The sequence below is a fragment of the Chlamydomonas reinhardtii genome, chromosome 12 (genome assembly GCF_000002595.2).
Source record: "Chlamydomonas reinhardtii strain CC-503 cw92 mt+ chromosome 12, whole genome shotgun sequence".
NCBI lineage: Eukaryota > Viridiplantae > Chlorophyta > Chlorophyceae > Chlamydomonadales > Chlamydomonadaceae > Chlamydomonas > Chlamydomonas reinhardtii.
In genome coordinates, this window is record NC_057015.1 from 8,168,203 (window position 1) to 8,182,889 (window position 14,687).

The 14,687-nt window shown below is 65.9% G+C and overlaps 1 protein-coding gene across 1 annotated transcript; it reads left to right on the forward strand.

Moving 5' to 3' along the window:
• Nucleotides 1–3: 3 nt before the first annotated feature.
• Nucleotides 4–14,285, forward strand: CHLRE_12g550900v5 (uncharacterized protein). Its single transcript, XM_043068986.1, has 28 exons — nt 4–153; nt 408–651; nt 968–1,057; nt 1,444–1,566; nt 1,834–1,926; nt 2,199–2,344; nt 2,549–2,666; nt 2,898–3,350; nt 3,596–3,745; nt 4,038–4,260; nt 4,374–4,513; nt 4,814–4,869; nt 5,078–5,161; nt 5,596–5,766; nt 6,101–6,192; nt 6,452–6,604; nt 6,891–7,018; nt 7,441–7,626; nt 7,972–8,343; nt 8,587–8,703; nt 9,053–9,111; nt 9,298–9,433; nt 10,050–10,159; nt 10,563–10,798; nt 11,223–11,740; nt 12,113–12,367; nt 12,591–13,064; nt 13,280–14,285. Exons 1-28 carry the CDS (start codon nt 92–94, stop codon nt 13,385–13,387), a joined length of 5,097 nt encoding a protein of 1,698 aa, XP_042919000.1. The 5' UTR covers nt 4–91; the 3' UTR covers nt 13,388–14,285.
• The last annotated feature ends 402 nt before the right edge of the window (nt 14,286–14,687 follow it).

Sequence of the window (14,687 nt, forward strand, 5' to 3'; positions counted from 1 at the left end):
CATTTAACAAAGCTTGGAAGAATGCTTGATTGCTGAATCATGAATTGGAGCGTTGCATGCTGCACTTTGTGCGAGTAGCTAAGACACAAAAATGAGCATGAGGAGTTTTTGGGATGTCCTAGTGCTGGTGGCGGTGGTGGGAGCCAGCGTCCGGTGAGTCGCGTGAAAGGATGCAGGGCCAACGGGCCAGGAACCTGCTTGCACGCGAGCCGAATGAGTCCCCCCTTCACGGGTCATGCGACAATGACCATTACAATAAGCGAGCTCGGCTCCGGGGAAGTCCCAGCTTCTCCGAGACCGACCACTGGGCCAGCCCGCACGCGAAACACACGCGCGCCTGCGCCTTGCTGCGCCTTCCACCCCCACCCTCAATCCTTACTCCCTAATCCTGCCCCAACTCCTCACAGCTCCCAGCCTGAACCGGCGCCGGCGCCTGTGTACCCAGGCCCCAGCCCCAGCCCCTCTCCTTCCCCCTCCCCCTCCCCCTCCCCCTCGCCTTCCCCCACCCCCTCCTGGCTGACACGCGACCACTCGCCCGGCATGTGCGCCACGTACGGCACCTGTGGCCACCGCCGCGACGGCGACCCGCTGCCGTGCGCCGCCAATGTGCCGGCGGCGCCGCCGGAGGAAGCGCTGGCCACCGCACTGCAGGTACCCGGCCGACGTGTGTGGCTGTACGTGTGTGGGCCTGTGCACATGGGGCATATGTGTGTCGTCATGTGCTCTGCGCCGCGTGCTTTGCACCAACGCCAAACCACCGCAACCTAGGTTGGCGTCGCCTGCCGCCCTTAAGAGCTGCACTCGCCACTGGTGCATGGCGCTTCTTAGGCATTGCTACGGCAGCTGTTGCGGCTGTGGCTGGTTCATCTTCTTGTGCTGCGGCGGACGTGCGCTGCCCCTGGCCCCCGCCTTGCCTCACCGTCGGCTTCCCCCCCCTGTCTCCCGCCGTCCCCCTCCCCCCCCCCAGGCCGTGTGCCCCAGCCTGTGGGCGGCTGCGGGCGGTCCCGCGGGGCGCTACTGCTGCACCGCGGATCAGGTCCAGCGCATCAGCTCCGATGTGGGTCGGGGCTTGGGTTGGGTTGCGGTAGGGCCGGGGGCCGGGGGCCGGGGGCCAGGGGCCGGGGGCCGGGGGCCGGGGGCCGGGGGCCGGGGGGAGGGGCGGTGACAGGCTGCAGGGCTCCGGGCAACCAGGGCTGCCGCATGCTCGGAAGTCCATGTCAGCCGCCGCCCCTCCGTGCTGCGCCGTGCAATGGTGCAGGCCAACGTTACCCTTGCCCCCCTTCTGATCACTCCGTGCTCCACATGAACGGCTACCCTCCCCCGGGTTAGGTTGGGCTAGTATCTACACACACACACACACACACACACACCCGGCTTCTTCCTGGAGATTGGTTAACAAACTAACCCCAACCCCCCGCGGCCTGCCCGCACGTGTGTCCGCAGACCGCCAAGGCCATGCCCTTCATCGTGGGCTGCCCCGCCTGCCGCCGCAACTTCCTGCAGCTGTGGTGCGTCACCACCTGCTCCCCCGACCAGGCGTCATTCGCAAACGTGACGGCGGTGCAGGTGCGCGGCCAGCTGTCGCGCTGCGGCACTGCAGGAAGTTTGGGACTGCAGGGACATGAACGGCCGTAGCGGGAAATGCGGCCCGAGGAGACCTGGCTCTATTTGTAGGAATCTACGGCCGCAAGCACGTGTCCATTGCATGCCCTGCGGCCCCCTTGTGCGAGGTCATCAGTATTATCGCTTGCAAATGTCGCCTGCGCATGTTCTCCGCTCGTTTGGCTTGGTCTGCTTCATGGTATTACAACCTGCCCTCGGATACTCTGACAGACCGCGGCCGACACCAACTCCTCCACGGCGGTGTCGGAGCTCGAGTACTGGGTGTCGGAGCAGTACAGCAGCCAGCTGTACGACTCATGCAAGGTACGGCATGGTACTGCTGCTGTTCTTGTTACTTTTACCTGTTCTTGCTCAGTACTGCGCCAAAGTACGGTACCGGCCGTTCTGGCCCAAAGGGCCACGTGTCAGCGGAGGAGGGCGCCACTCGGGGAAGCAAGCCGCACACACTCACGCACCCGCGCCCGCACACGAATGCCCACATGTCCACACACACACACACCCATATCCGCGCAACCACGCAACCGCCACCAGCCAAGCGACGTCCACCTCGGCTCCCTGACCCCTTCAACCTGCAGGACGTCAAGTTCGGCGCCGCCAATGTGCCGGCCATGTCCTTCATCGGCGGCGGCGCCACCAACGGCCAGGCATGGCTGGACTTCCTGGGCACTCTGAAGGACAAGCGCTTCCCGCCCATTGGCTCCCCAATCCAGATCAACTTCAGGTGGGGGGGAGTGGCGGTTCTGAGTTTTCCGTCCACCCAGTTAGCGGGGCGGGGCGGGGATGGGAGTGGGACCCTGCGTGTTGCTGCGGTAAAGCGTTGCGTTGAAGCGCGGTGCACATCTTCGCAATTTATTTGTTCTGGTTTTCTTGTCCATGTGTGCTTCATGAAACCTCTGCATGAAACCGCTGCACGGAACCGCTGCAGGCCTGAGAACGCGACGCCACCCGGGCTGTCCCCGCTGGCTGACCGCGTGGTGGCGTGCGGCGACAACGCCTTCCGCTGCTCCTGCTCCGACTGCCCCGCGGCGCAGGGCTGCGCACAGGTAGGTGCGGGCGCGTCCCGCGTGCGTGTGTGTGCGGCTCGTGCGGCTCGTGCGGGCGGCTACGCTGTGCCCGTTCCAGAACACAAGCCTCTACTACACACACATTTTGCGTCATCGCCAAAGCCCCTAAAATCTTCACCTCACCCTTGCAGCAACACCGTGACCGATAGCACTTGTTTCGCGGCTCGAATAACGTTTTGGTACTTCCATGCTCGCTCGCTCCCGCTGCAGCCGGCGCCGGAGCCGCCCGCGCCGCCGCCCGCCTGCCACGTGGGCTCCCTGCGCTGCCTCACCTTCGCACTCATCTGGGTGTATGCCGCCGTGGCCGCCTGCGTGCTGGCCGGCTACGTGCTGGGACTGGGGGCCGGCAGCGGCGCGGCGGCCGCGGCCGCGGCAGCTGCAGCGGAGGCGGAGGCGAGCACAGGGGCGGAGGCGGGGGCAGGGGGCGGCAAGGAAAGGGCGGCCTGGGGCGTGGCGGCGGGCTGGGAGCAGGACGGGCTTGCGGGAGGAGGTGGCGGCGAGGCGGGGGCCAGCGGGCTCCGTCAGCCGCTGCTGCACGGCGGCGCGGGCGCCAGCGGCGGCGGCGGCACTGGGTCCGGCGGAGGGGCAGGTGGTGGCGGCGGCGGCGGCGGTCACCGGCCGCCGCGGGTGGAGCGGCTGCTGCAGCGGGGCTACTACCGCCTGGTGCGTGTCTGGGGGAAGAGTGTGTGTGTGTGTGTGTGTATGTGTGTTTGGGGGGGTGGGGGTTGCTGCGTGACGGCCCTGCGTGACGACGTGATGGCAGGGGCTGGGCGCAGTCACCTACCCAGCCAACCTGCATCCCGACACACGCACACGGCACACACTCCCACACGCTCCCTCCCACCCCCCGCTCGCCCACACGCTGCCACCCACCCGCCCGCCCGCCTCCCCCCTTCCCCCCGGTGCAGGGTCTGTTTGTGGGCTACCACCCAGTGGCTGTGGCGGCTGTGGGTGTGGCGCTGGCGGGGCTGTGCTGCCTAGGCCTGATGCGGTTCCGGGTGGAGACGGACCCGCAGAGGCTGTGGGTGGGGCCGGAGAGCCAGGCGGCGAGGGAGAAGGTGCGAGGGCAGGTGGTGTGTGGGATGTGTGTGTTGGGGATGGAGCCGGTGGCGGGCGGTTGGGGCCTGGGGATGGGGTGGAGGGCGGCTAGACGAGTGTAAGCTAGGTACGCTGTAAGGGCGCGCGCATGAACCCCCTTTTATTCGAGTCGTGTCGTGTGTGCATGTGCAAGGTGTGTGCCCACGGTGTGTGCCCGACTTGGCTAGCGTTCATGTGTGTGTTGCCCACCCACTCCGCCACCCTCTCCCCAATCCCTCCTCCCTCGCCGCAACCCTCCAACCTAACCCTCAGGCCGCCTACGAAGCCTCCTTCGGCCCCTTCTACCGAGTGGAACAAATGATCCTGGCCACACAGCCGCCGCCGCCGCCGTCGCGGCAGCCGCCGCCGGCAGCCTCAGGGGCCCCGCCTCCTCCCGCCTCCTCCTCCTCCGCCGCCGCCGCCGCCGCCGCCATCCTGAGCGGCCCGCACTTGCAGCTGCTGTTCGACATGCAGCAGCTTGTGGACGAGCTGGAGGGTGGGTGGTGGGTGTGGGCTGGACGGCGGGGTCGTCCAAACCCAAGCATTACGACCTTCAAGCACGCATGAAACAGACTCGGCCGCCACCCCCCTCCCGCCTTCCCCCTGCAGCCCCCATCCGCCGCCCGGACGGCTCCGAGGGTGTGGTGCGGCTGCGTGACGTGTGCTTCAAGCCATTCGGCGACGAGTGCGCCACTCAGTCCGTACTGCAGTACTGGCGGCTGAACCGCACCCTGTACGAGACGGAGCAGGTGCTCGGGGGGTGTGCGTGAAGTTTGGGGGGTTGGGGTTGGGGTTGGAGGTTGGGGGAATTACTCCAATCCCAAAGGAACCCAGACCCAGGGGGACATTAGGGGGGCCGTGGTGGCTTCCTCGGGCTATACCGGAAGTCAAGGTCAAAAGGGGGGTCGTGTGTTCGGGCAGCCCCGCGTGTTTGTGCATGTGTGCGTGTGTGTATGTGGCGTGGGCATACAATCCACTGTGTGAACGTATGCACAAACCCCATGCCCTCCCATGAAATAAACCCCCGCGCCCACCCATGCCGCCCCCAGGCCCGGCCCGCCGGCTCGCCCGGCCGCATGACGCCCGAGTACTGCTTCACACACTGGTGCGTGCGGCGGCGGCTGCGGCTGCTGGTGCTGCGGTGGCGCGCATGACGGGCAGGGCACCGCCATCATGCGTGGAGCCCCACCCTGTGCAGCCCCACTCCTCTCCGCGCTCCGGTCTCTGTGGGCTGGTTCTGGGTTTCTTCGGGATTGGAATAAAATTATCTCCCCCCTGCACACACATATACATACACACGCTCTCCCCCGCAGGTACACCGAGTGCCGCAGTGCCTTCCAGGCGCCCATAGACCCCCACGTGGTGTTGGGCGGCTTCCCGGTGGGAGACCAGTTCACGTGAGTGCGTGTGTGTGCGTGCATGTGGAGAGACGCGTCCGGCCGCTTCCAGGGCTCCGCATGCGCGTGCATTTCGGGCAATGGGAGGAGCCGATACACAATGGGAGGAGCCGATACACACACGCACACAACACGGCATCGATGTCTAGCCCCCCTCATGCCGTCTTGCGCCTTAACCTCCCATCCCCCACCCCGTTCTGCCCCGTACGCAACCAATCGCGTTGCACGCCAGATGTTGTTATCGTGCTTGCTGTCCCCTGATTCCCCTGCTTGTATCCTGTTCCCAATGTTTAACGTTGCAACCCCATTGTACCCCACGATTGTACCCCTACCGTCTACCACTTCCTTAACTAGTCATGATGTACCCCCCCCCCCCCAATAAATCATGAATGTAACCCCACCACCACACACACGCGCCCACACACGCACGCCAGCACCTACACCGCCGGCGCCACCTCGTTCGTGACCACCTACCCCGTGTCCTCGGAGCCGGCGCTGCGGGCGGCGGCGGCGGCCTGGGAGGCGGCCTTCATCGACCTGGCGGCGGGGCGGCTGGGCGACATGGCGGCGGCGGCCGGACTCAGCCTGTCCTTCTCCACCGAGAGGTGTGTATGTGTGTGTGTGTGTGTGTGTGTTATAAAACACAAGAAACGTGTGCGTGTGTGTGAATGTGAAAAGGTGCGGGGTAAATGGAGTTGGGGCTGGCCTTGGCGTAGGGGTTGGCGTTGGGGTGTGCGGATTGGGTGATTGGCATCAGCGCTAGCGGCTGAGGTAGGCCGAGGGAACTGGTGTCACATACTCCCCCTCATCTTTTGGATAGCCGCACACGCCCACAGACATCCGTGTCAAACAAACAGTCACACACACATCCGCACGCTATTTCTCTTTCCTCGCTATTTCCAACCACACGCGCACACACGCCCACATGCATACACACAGGTCTGTCCAGGACGAGCTGACCCGTGAGAGCCGGGCGGACGCGGTGACGGTGGCGGCGTCGTACGGCTTCATGCTGCTCTACATCGCAGCGGGTGAGGCGGGGAGCCCGGGGTTTGGGGGGGTTTGGGGGGGGGTCGGGGGCGGGGGCGGCCCCTCTAGCCTCTATGGAGGTGCCAGGGCCTCGTGACACACAAGCACGCCGGCAGCTGAGTTTGGCCGAGCGACCCGCGTGCTGCCACCTCCGGGTTGCTAAACATGAATGTAACCCCCTGGCACCGTGTCTACGTACCTTGCGCGCCCACACACCTCACCTCATCCCCCCCACGCCGCCCCACCCCACCCGCCCCGCAGCCCTGGGCTCCCTCCCGCCGCTGTGGCCGGTGTGGTGGGCGGCTCGGGGCCGGGGCCTGCGCGCGGCGGCGGCCTGGCTGCGGCGCGGCGCGCTCACCAGCCGCGGCGGTCTGGGTCTGGCGGGGGTGGCCATCGTGGCACTCAGCGTTGCGGGTAGGTGGAGGGGTAGGGAGGGAGGGAGGGGTCGTTCATGGGGAACGGAGTGATTAACTCGCAATTTGGGGGAGGGAGTGGTCGTTGCCTGGCCTTCCGGCCTCCATGCCCGGAACCCCTCCCAGTCCTTCACCCCCACACGCACATACTGACCCACACCCACCCACCCACTGCCCACAAACATGAACGACACACGCGCGCCCACACCCACACCCACCCACCCCGCCCCACCCACCCCACCCCACCCTACACACACACACACACGCACACGCACACTCGCCCGCAGGCGCCCTGGGCCTGGTGTCTGCTGCGGGGCTGTGGTGCACGCTCATCATCATGGAGGTCATTCCCTTCCTGGTGCTGGCGGTGGGCGTGGACAACATGTTCGTGCTGGCACACGCCATGGGCAAGCAGGTGGGGGCGGGTAGGGGGGGCAGGAAGGGAGGGGTTGTGTGCCCAAGCCCAACGGAATACGTCCCAATAAACAAGGAATCGGAGGGAAAGGTCGGGTCGGAGGGTGCGTGTGTGCGTGTATTTCAAGGAGCAGAAGTGATACTTATGGTATGCTTTTAGGGGCCATGAGGAGTCAAGGGTTTCTGCGCATGACTCGTTAGACGATCTTCACTTCACGTAAAACGCTAAGCTCTCACCCAGGCCTCGCACCAAACACACACACACACACACACACACACATTGCGCATCGCATACACTGTCTTTGCGCAATGTTTTCCTTATGCTCTGTAACACACACACACACACACACACACACCAAACACCAAACACACACACGCCTACGCGTAATGTTTTCCTTGTGCTCTTTAACACACGCCCCGCAGGACCACGCGCTGCCGCCCGCCGAGCGCCTGGCCCTGTCCCTCGCCGCCGCCGGCCCCTCCATCACCCTCGCCGCCGCCTGTGAGACGGCCGCCTTCGCTCTGGGCGGCCTGCTGACGTCAATGCCGGCCGTACGGAACTTCTCACTGGCGGCGGCGGCGGCTGTGGCGCTGGACTTTGGGCTGCAGGTGCGTGCGGGGGAGGTGCTGGGGGTGGGAGAGGGAGGGGAGGGCGGTGGGCAGGGAGGTGTGCGAGGAGGGAGGCGGTGGGGGTCGGGGTGTATGGGTAGGTCGATGGGGAGGGAAGCAGACACTCGGAGTGGGGAGCTATTCTTAATGTTGTGTGCATGCAACTATGTTGCCCGGTTGAGTGCTTCTAGCAACTGTGCACGACGTCCCATCCTACCCTTCCCTCCTTCGTTGGGATCGGACGCGACAGGCCAGCACGCGCACTTCTGTTGCCGCTGCCATACACCTGCTCCTGAGCTCCTACCCGTCCCCCTCCTCCGTCTCTCACCCCCTCCTGCTCCGCAGGTCACCGTGTTCGCGGCCCTGCTGGTTCTGGACGTGCGCCGCCTTCAGAGCCGCCGGCTGGACTGCCTCCCCTGCATTCAGCTACAGCCGGAGCAGCTACAGCCCGGCGGCAGTAGCGCCAGCAGCAGCGCCAGCCGCCGGCGGCGGCGCGGCGGCGGCTCGCCGTACCGGCCTAGTACGGCAATGATGATGGAGCGGCACTACGGCGGTACGAAGGACGTACTGGATGAGGACGAGCTGTCGTACGAGCAGCGGCAACAGCAGGAGTACGGCAGTGTGACACGGGAGGACGACCGGCCGCCGTACATTGGCCCCAGCAGCGACGGCGAGGTGGACGAGCACTCGTACTGGTCCCTGCAGCGCGTGCTGCAGGTGCGTGTGTGCGTGTGTGCGTGTGTGCGAGTGCGCGAGTGCTTGTGCGTGTGTGCGAGTGCTTGCTGCTGCACGTTTCGCCCCTCCGTCACCCCGGCTTGGGCTGGGCTGCCCCAGGTATGCCTTCCTACCAACCACCATGCCTGAACTACACCCTCAACCAGTGCACCTCAAACCCGACCCCGCACCCCACCCCACCCCTCACCACACCCCACCCCTCACCCCTCACCCCTCCTCCCCCAGGCCTACTTTGAGTGGCTGCACGCGCCGCTGCTGTCCCGCCCCGCCGCCCAGGTCGCGGTGCTGCTGGCCTTCGCCGCCTCCGCCTGCGTGTGCCTGGCGCTGTTGCCGCAGCTGCAGGTGGGCGGGGGCGAGGGACTGTGTGTGTGTGTGTGTGTGTGTGTGTGTGTGTGTGTGTGTGTGTGTGCGTGCGTGTGTGTATGTGTGTGTGTATGCGGGGCTCTATTCTACAGAAGCGAGGGGGGTTAGCCGATCATGTGTAGAACGGAGTGGCTCAAATCACAAGTAAGAAGTGCCGACTTGTGTGTGTGGGGGGGGAGGATTGACTTGCCACGGCGCGCATGTACTGAGCTGGGAAGCTGGGCAATGGCCATGCAAGGCATGCCCACCTACGGTCTCCATGCTCCTAAGATCCCTGATGCCCCCTTCACCCCCCTGCTGCCCCCTCTCCTCTCCCTCCCCCTTGCAGGTGGGGCTGGATCAGGCGGTGGCTTTGCCGCGAGACTCCTACCTGCAGCCCTACTACCGGTGAGCGGCCGTGGAAGGGGAGGGGGCCTTTTCACCACTCCTGAGCGACGCGAAGGCGAATGGCCAGACACTGAGCTAGGGACGGAGGATGCGGGGGGCCCTCCGGATTGAGGCAGGGGGACCCATAAACCCGCGCACACACACACGCACACGCACGCCAAAAACACACGCACACGCCCCACGCAGTGACGTGTTGGCCCAGCTGCGTGTGGGTCCGCCGCTGCTGCTGGTGGTGGAGGATCTGGATCTGGATCCGGCGGCGAGGCAGGTGGAGGCGCTGTGCGGCGTGGCGGGCTGCGACCCGGACTCACTGGTCAACCGGGTGAGGAGGCGGGGAGGGGGAGGGGTGAGAGGATGGGGGAGGGAGAGGGCGGAGGGGGGTAGCCATCCATGGGATGGTGTGTATCAAATATGAAGTGAAGTGCCGACGTCCAGAGGTACAGCGGGCACACGCGACGCATTCCATACCGTTGTTTCGCCAGCGGCAGGCTGCTGGCTCCCCCGTGTTTCCGTGGCGGCTAACGCTAAAATACGAAGTTCCTATTGAAAGCAAGTAGTCTGGAGTAGTAGTGGTGATAAGTAAGGCTCGTTGGTAAAGAAGCTGAGTGCATGCGTCGAGGTGGCTAGCTTAGCTGCTGCGGCGCGAAACCGGGACCCCGCGAACTCACCTAATCGCTCAGCAGGGGGGAGGGAGGAGGGGGTTTGGAGATGGCGTAGTTGGTTTGTGCTAAGGATACGCCCTGCCCCTGCGCAGTCACCCGTAAACGCATGTGCACGCACACAAACGCTGTCAAGTAGCTCCGGCTGTGGGGGCGGGCCGGGTCCGGTTTTCATCGCATGCCCACATGTCGACCCCTTGCCCCCTTCCCCCGCACTCCTCCCCCCCCTACCTTCCTCAACTGCTCATGCATGTAACCTCCCCCGCACTCCCCCCCCAGGTGTCCGCCGCCGCTCGCGACCCGGGCCGCACCTACCTGGCCGCCGCCGCCGCCTCCTGGCTGGACGACTTCATGTCATGGCTGTCGCCCGACCTGCCTGCCTGCTGCAGGTGGGGGCGGTGGGGGTGGGGGTGGGGTTGGGGTTGGTGTGTGGGGTGGTGTGGGGTTGTAGATACCAGCCCAAACGAAACCCATTGCAAAAAAAGAGCGAAGAGGAGGCTTGTGGGGTAAAGAGCCAGATCCAGCCCACAAAGCGCGGAGGGGGTTGGGACTGGAGATGGTCATGGGGACGGTAGGGTGGCTGCACGGGCTGCTTGGGTCTGCGGGCGGCTGCGTGTGTGTTTGTGGGCGTGCACTGACACGGCAGAACGGCACCGAATAGTCGCGGCGTTGACCGCCAGTGGTGGTGGCCGAATGGGCCATCCCTCGCAGCGTGTGATAGCAATGACGAGACAGGACGCTCAAACTCCCCACCCTCAACTGCCGCAACCGCCACACACCTCCCACCAACAGGGCACGAAACGCTGCTACCGGCGCCAACGCCCTGCTAGTCGGCGACCCGTACGCTCCTACATCCTCCTTCCAGAGTCTTGCCACTACTGCGGCGCCTGCCTTCGGCCCCGCCGCCTCCCCCTCCATCACTGGCGCCGCCGCCGGCTCCTACTGCCCGCCGCCCGACCAGCCGCCCTGCAGCACCAACGCCTCCACCTGCGCCGGCTGTCGCACGTGCGTGCAGACGGCGTTCGAAGGTGCGGGCGCGCGTGCGTGCGTGTGCGCATGTGTGCGTGCTGGGGTGTGGATGTGTTTGGGGTTGTGTGTCGTTAGTTGAGGAATGCAGATTGCCCGCCCGCCGTCCCCTGCACGGTATACCACGACCCAGCACCCCGTTTCATCACCGCAATCGTCTATCGTTTATCGTTAATCTCACACCTAATCTGGGGCACCGCATCCCACACCGCGGTCTTCGTAACGTTGTCACGCCTGGGATCCCTCTCCCAAACTCCCTCCCCGTCTACCGTCTACCACTTGCTTAACTAATCATGAATGTAGCCCCCCGGACCGCTTGTCCAACAGTCTTGGCAATGCTCCCCCTCCCCCAAAACACACACACACACACACACACACACACACACACACACACACACATGAACACAAGCCCCTTCTCCCCCCCAGGCGGCCGCCCCAGCGTGTCCCAGTTCCAGTCCTACCTGCCCTGGTTCCTGGGCGCCCGCCCCAGTGAGGGCTGCGCCAAGGGCGGTGTGGGCGCCTACAGCTCCGCACTGCAGCGGGCAGACCCCGACGACCCCACCAGCGTGGCGGGGCTACTGCCGGAGGCGGGCTGGCGGGAGGGGGGCTGGGGGGAGAAGGCGGGCTGGGGGGAGGAGGAGGAGGAGCAGGACGAGCAGGAGGAGGGGCAGGAGGAGGGGCAGGAGGAGGAGGCAGGGGCGACTGCAGCTGACCTGGCGGCGCGGCTTCGGCGGCGGCGGCAGCTGCTGAAGCAGCGGCGCGGCGGCGGCGCCGCCACCACCACCATAAGTGCCGATGGCGGCGGCAAGAGCGGCGGCAAGAGCGGCGGCGGCGGCGGCGGCAAGAGTGGAGGCGGCGGCGGTGGTCGTGTGGCTGCCAGCAGCTTCCGCACCTACTACCGCCCCCTCAGCCGCCAGTCCGACTTCATCGAGGCCATGCGCCAGGTGCGGGTGTGGGGTGGGGTGGGGTGGGGTGGGGTGGGAGGAGGTGGGCGGGCTGGGAGGAGGTGTGGGTGAGGTGGGGCCGACGCGTGCACCGTGCGTGTGCGGTGTGAAGGTGAGGTTCAGGGCTGCACGGCGCGTGTCAGCAGCTACCGTACACCCTCCCCACTGCTGGATGCCCCGTAAACTTCGCCGCGGCCTCGCAAGCCAACACCCGCACACGCTGACGATGTTGAAGTTCGGTAAACCTTTACCACACACGTCTCCTGCCTGCCTCCTGTGTGCGTCCGCGCTTCCCTGCCCCTCAAAGTTTGGGCTGGTACTCACAACCCACTCCCACACTACCCTCCCACCACCACCACCACCACCCGCCAGTCGCGCGCCTTCGCCGCCGCCGCCTCCCGCGACCTGGGCCTCCGCATCTACTCCTACTCCCTCTTCCACGTCTTCTTTGAGCAGTACCTGGGCGTGGCGGGCGACGCCGTGCGCATGGTGGGGCTGCCGCTGCTGGCGGTGGTGGGCGTGGCCTGGGGCCTGGGCGGCAGCCTGGCGGCGGCGGCGCTGCTGGCGGTGGTGCTGGCCAGCCTGCTGCTGCACCTGGCGGGCGCGATGGTGCTGGCGGGGATACAGGTGGGTGGGTTTGGGGGGAGGGGGATTCCATGTATGATTGATGACAGGGCGTTGCAGCAGGTCAGTCTTGGGGGTGGGTGATGGGGAGGGGGTTGTATGTGCAAGCCCAACGGATAGGAGGGGCTGTCGGGGTGCTCTAGAGGACACGGGAAGAGGTTCGGCACGGTGTGTGTCTTGGAAGGAAACACTGTGCGTGTGTGTGGCACTGTTGTGGCGCCCGCAGGTGAACGCGGTGTCACTGGTCAATCTGGCCATGGCTCTGGGCATAGCGGTGGAGTTCTGTGCGCACGTGCTGCACGCATACATGGTGGCGGCAGTGCCACTGGCCGCGGCGGTGGGGGGGCAGCAGCCGCAGCAGCCGCAGCAACAGCAACAACAGCAGCAGAGGCAGCGGGGGCAGGGGCAGCAGGGCTCAGCCGGCGGGGACGGCAGCGCCTGGAGCCGCCTCATAGCCCGCCTGCGCGGCGGGTATACGCAGCTGCCGGCGGCGGCGGCGGCAGCCGACGGCGCAGCCGGCGGCGGTGACGCCGCCGCTGGCGGCGGGGTGTGGCGGCTGGGTTTCCTGGGCGGGCCGCAGCGCGCGGCGCGGTCTCGTGCGGCGCTGGTGTCGGTCGGGGCCTCGGTGTTGAGCGGTGTGACGCTCACCAAGCTGGTGGGGGTGGCGGTGCTGGCGTTCGCGCGCACCCAGATCTTCGAGGTGGGTGGGTGGGCGGCTGGGCGGGTGCGAGCGAGCGAACGGGGGCTGCTTGTGCTCTCTGGGTGCACCGCCCGTCGGCGCAGCACGGCTCGACCACCAACCGTCAGTGTTCGTGCCATTGCGTCCGCTGCTGTGCTGCTGTACTGCCCGCCCACTGCCCGCCTGTACTGCCTGTACGACACCGCCTGTACTGCCTGTACGGCGCCTCTCCACAGATCTACTACTTCCGGCTGTACGCGGCGCTGGTGGTGGCGGGCGCGGCGCACGGGCTGGTGCTGCTGCCGGTGCTGCTGGCGCTGGCGGGGCCCACAGCAGTGTTCTGAACCTGTTCTGCAGCGCCGCTCTCGAGTGCTTGTGCGTGATGGCTTCGGGCTTTTGAGTTCTGGGTTGTTCTGAACCCACTTGGCGCACCAGGTAGCATTATTGACGTGTGTTGCGGAACTAATGCGTATTAGGGACTTGTGAGAATGGGGAGAGTCGCGGAGGCGCGGGCAACGCGGAGGAGGGCCGCGCGGACCGCAAGCACGAGGGAGGGCGCGGGGGGGTTGGTGCCGGTGTCTGCTCCGAGCTCTCTGTGTGGCAGTAGGGACGCGCGAGAGGGGCGGGGCTGTGTAGGACCACCTGGGAGGTACCGCACGAGTGAGTGTGTATGTGTGTGTGGGGGGAACATTCGTTGGGACAGGGATGTTGTTCGGCCACTGGGTGGGTGCCCCAATGGCCACGCCCGGTGTGTGTGTGGGGGGGGGGGCCTTCACATTGGGCGTGTGTGGAGAGCAGCATACCAAAATGCAGCAGCGCGCTGTTTCCAACAGCTGTGTGACTTTAAGCGTTAGCTGCAGTTGTCTTCGTTCAACATGGGCCGTGGGAGGCCGTGGGCCCGGTTGCAAGAATGCTGTGTTGGGCTGGGCGGCATGGTGGCGTGTGCGCGCGTGTGTCTGTGTGTCTGTCGAATCCCTAGTACAAGCAACAGCAGAGGGTGGTGAGAAGCATAGTCCCGAGTGTGGTGGCTAGAATCCCGGCGCGCAAATCCCACAAGGCAGGTCAGGTGTGTCCGTGTGTGCACCCTGTCGTCCAGGTGGGCGGCACCTGCGACCTGTGGCTGCAGCGCTCTAGGGGCAGGCTGGCGTAGTCCCGTAGTTGTGCATCGTGTTCCCAGACCCCAACATCCAAGGCAAGATTGCGTGACTGGTAGAATGCCGGAGTTACTGTAGCGAGACAGTGCACTTGCCCTCCCCTGCCCTCCCCTGCATTCCTGCAGCCCGAATGCATGTCGGTATCGCGAAGGTTAGCTCCACCACGGCCCCACCGCCACACCACCTCACAGCTCCATTCCGCAGCCTTGCCACTGGAGAACAGTTGGTCAGTTGCCCAGGCATGCGTGCACGATACCGGGTGACTGTGGCAGCGTGCCGCAGCACCCACCCACTCCCCAACCCCCCAGCGCGCCATGTTGCTTGCCGCTGCAACTTCACTGTGCCCGCACAACGTGGTGCGTCTCCGTCCCCGAATTCCCAAGTGTCGCCAAATGCCGTGCCAGCGTGTCAGGTGCTGGCAGGCGGGTACGTGGATGTGCCAGTGCCAGCACACGACGACAGCCTGGCCCACTCAGGTCTGCCAGGCCCC

Bases quoted from the DNA above. Each gene is read 5' to 3' on its own strand.
- CHLRE_12g550900v5 (XM_043068986.1), top strand. From the start codon at position 92: ATGAGCATGAGGAGTTTTTGGGATGTCCTAGTGCTGGTGGCGGTGGTG. The intron at 1,058-1,443 runs GTGGGTCGGGGC...GTGTGTCCGCAG, and splicing joins TCCAGCGCATCAGCTCCGAT to ACCGCCAAGGCCATGCCCTT. The intron at 1,567-1,833 runs GTGCGCGGCCAG...ATACTCTGACAG, and splicing joins CAAACGTGACGGCGGTGCAG to ACCGCGGCCGACACCAACTC.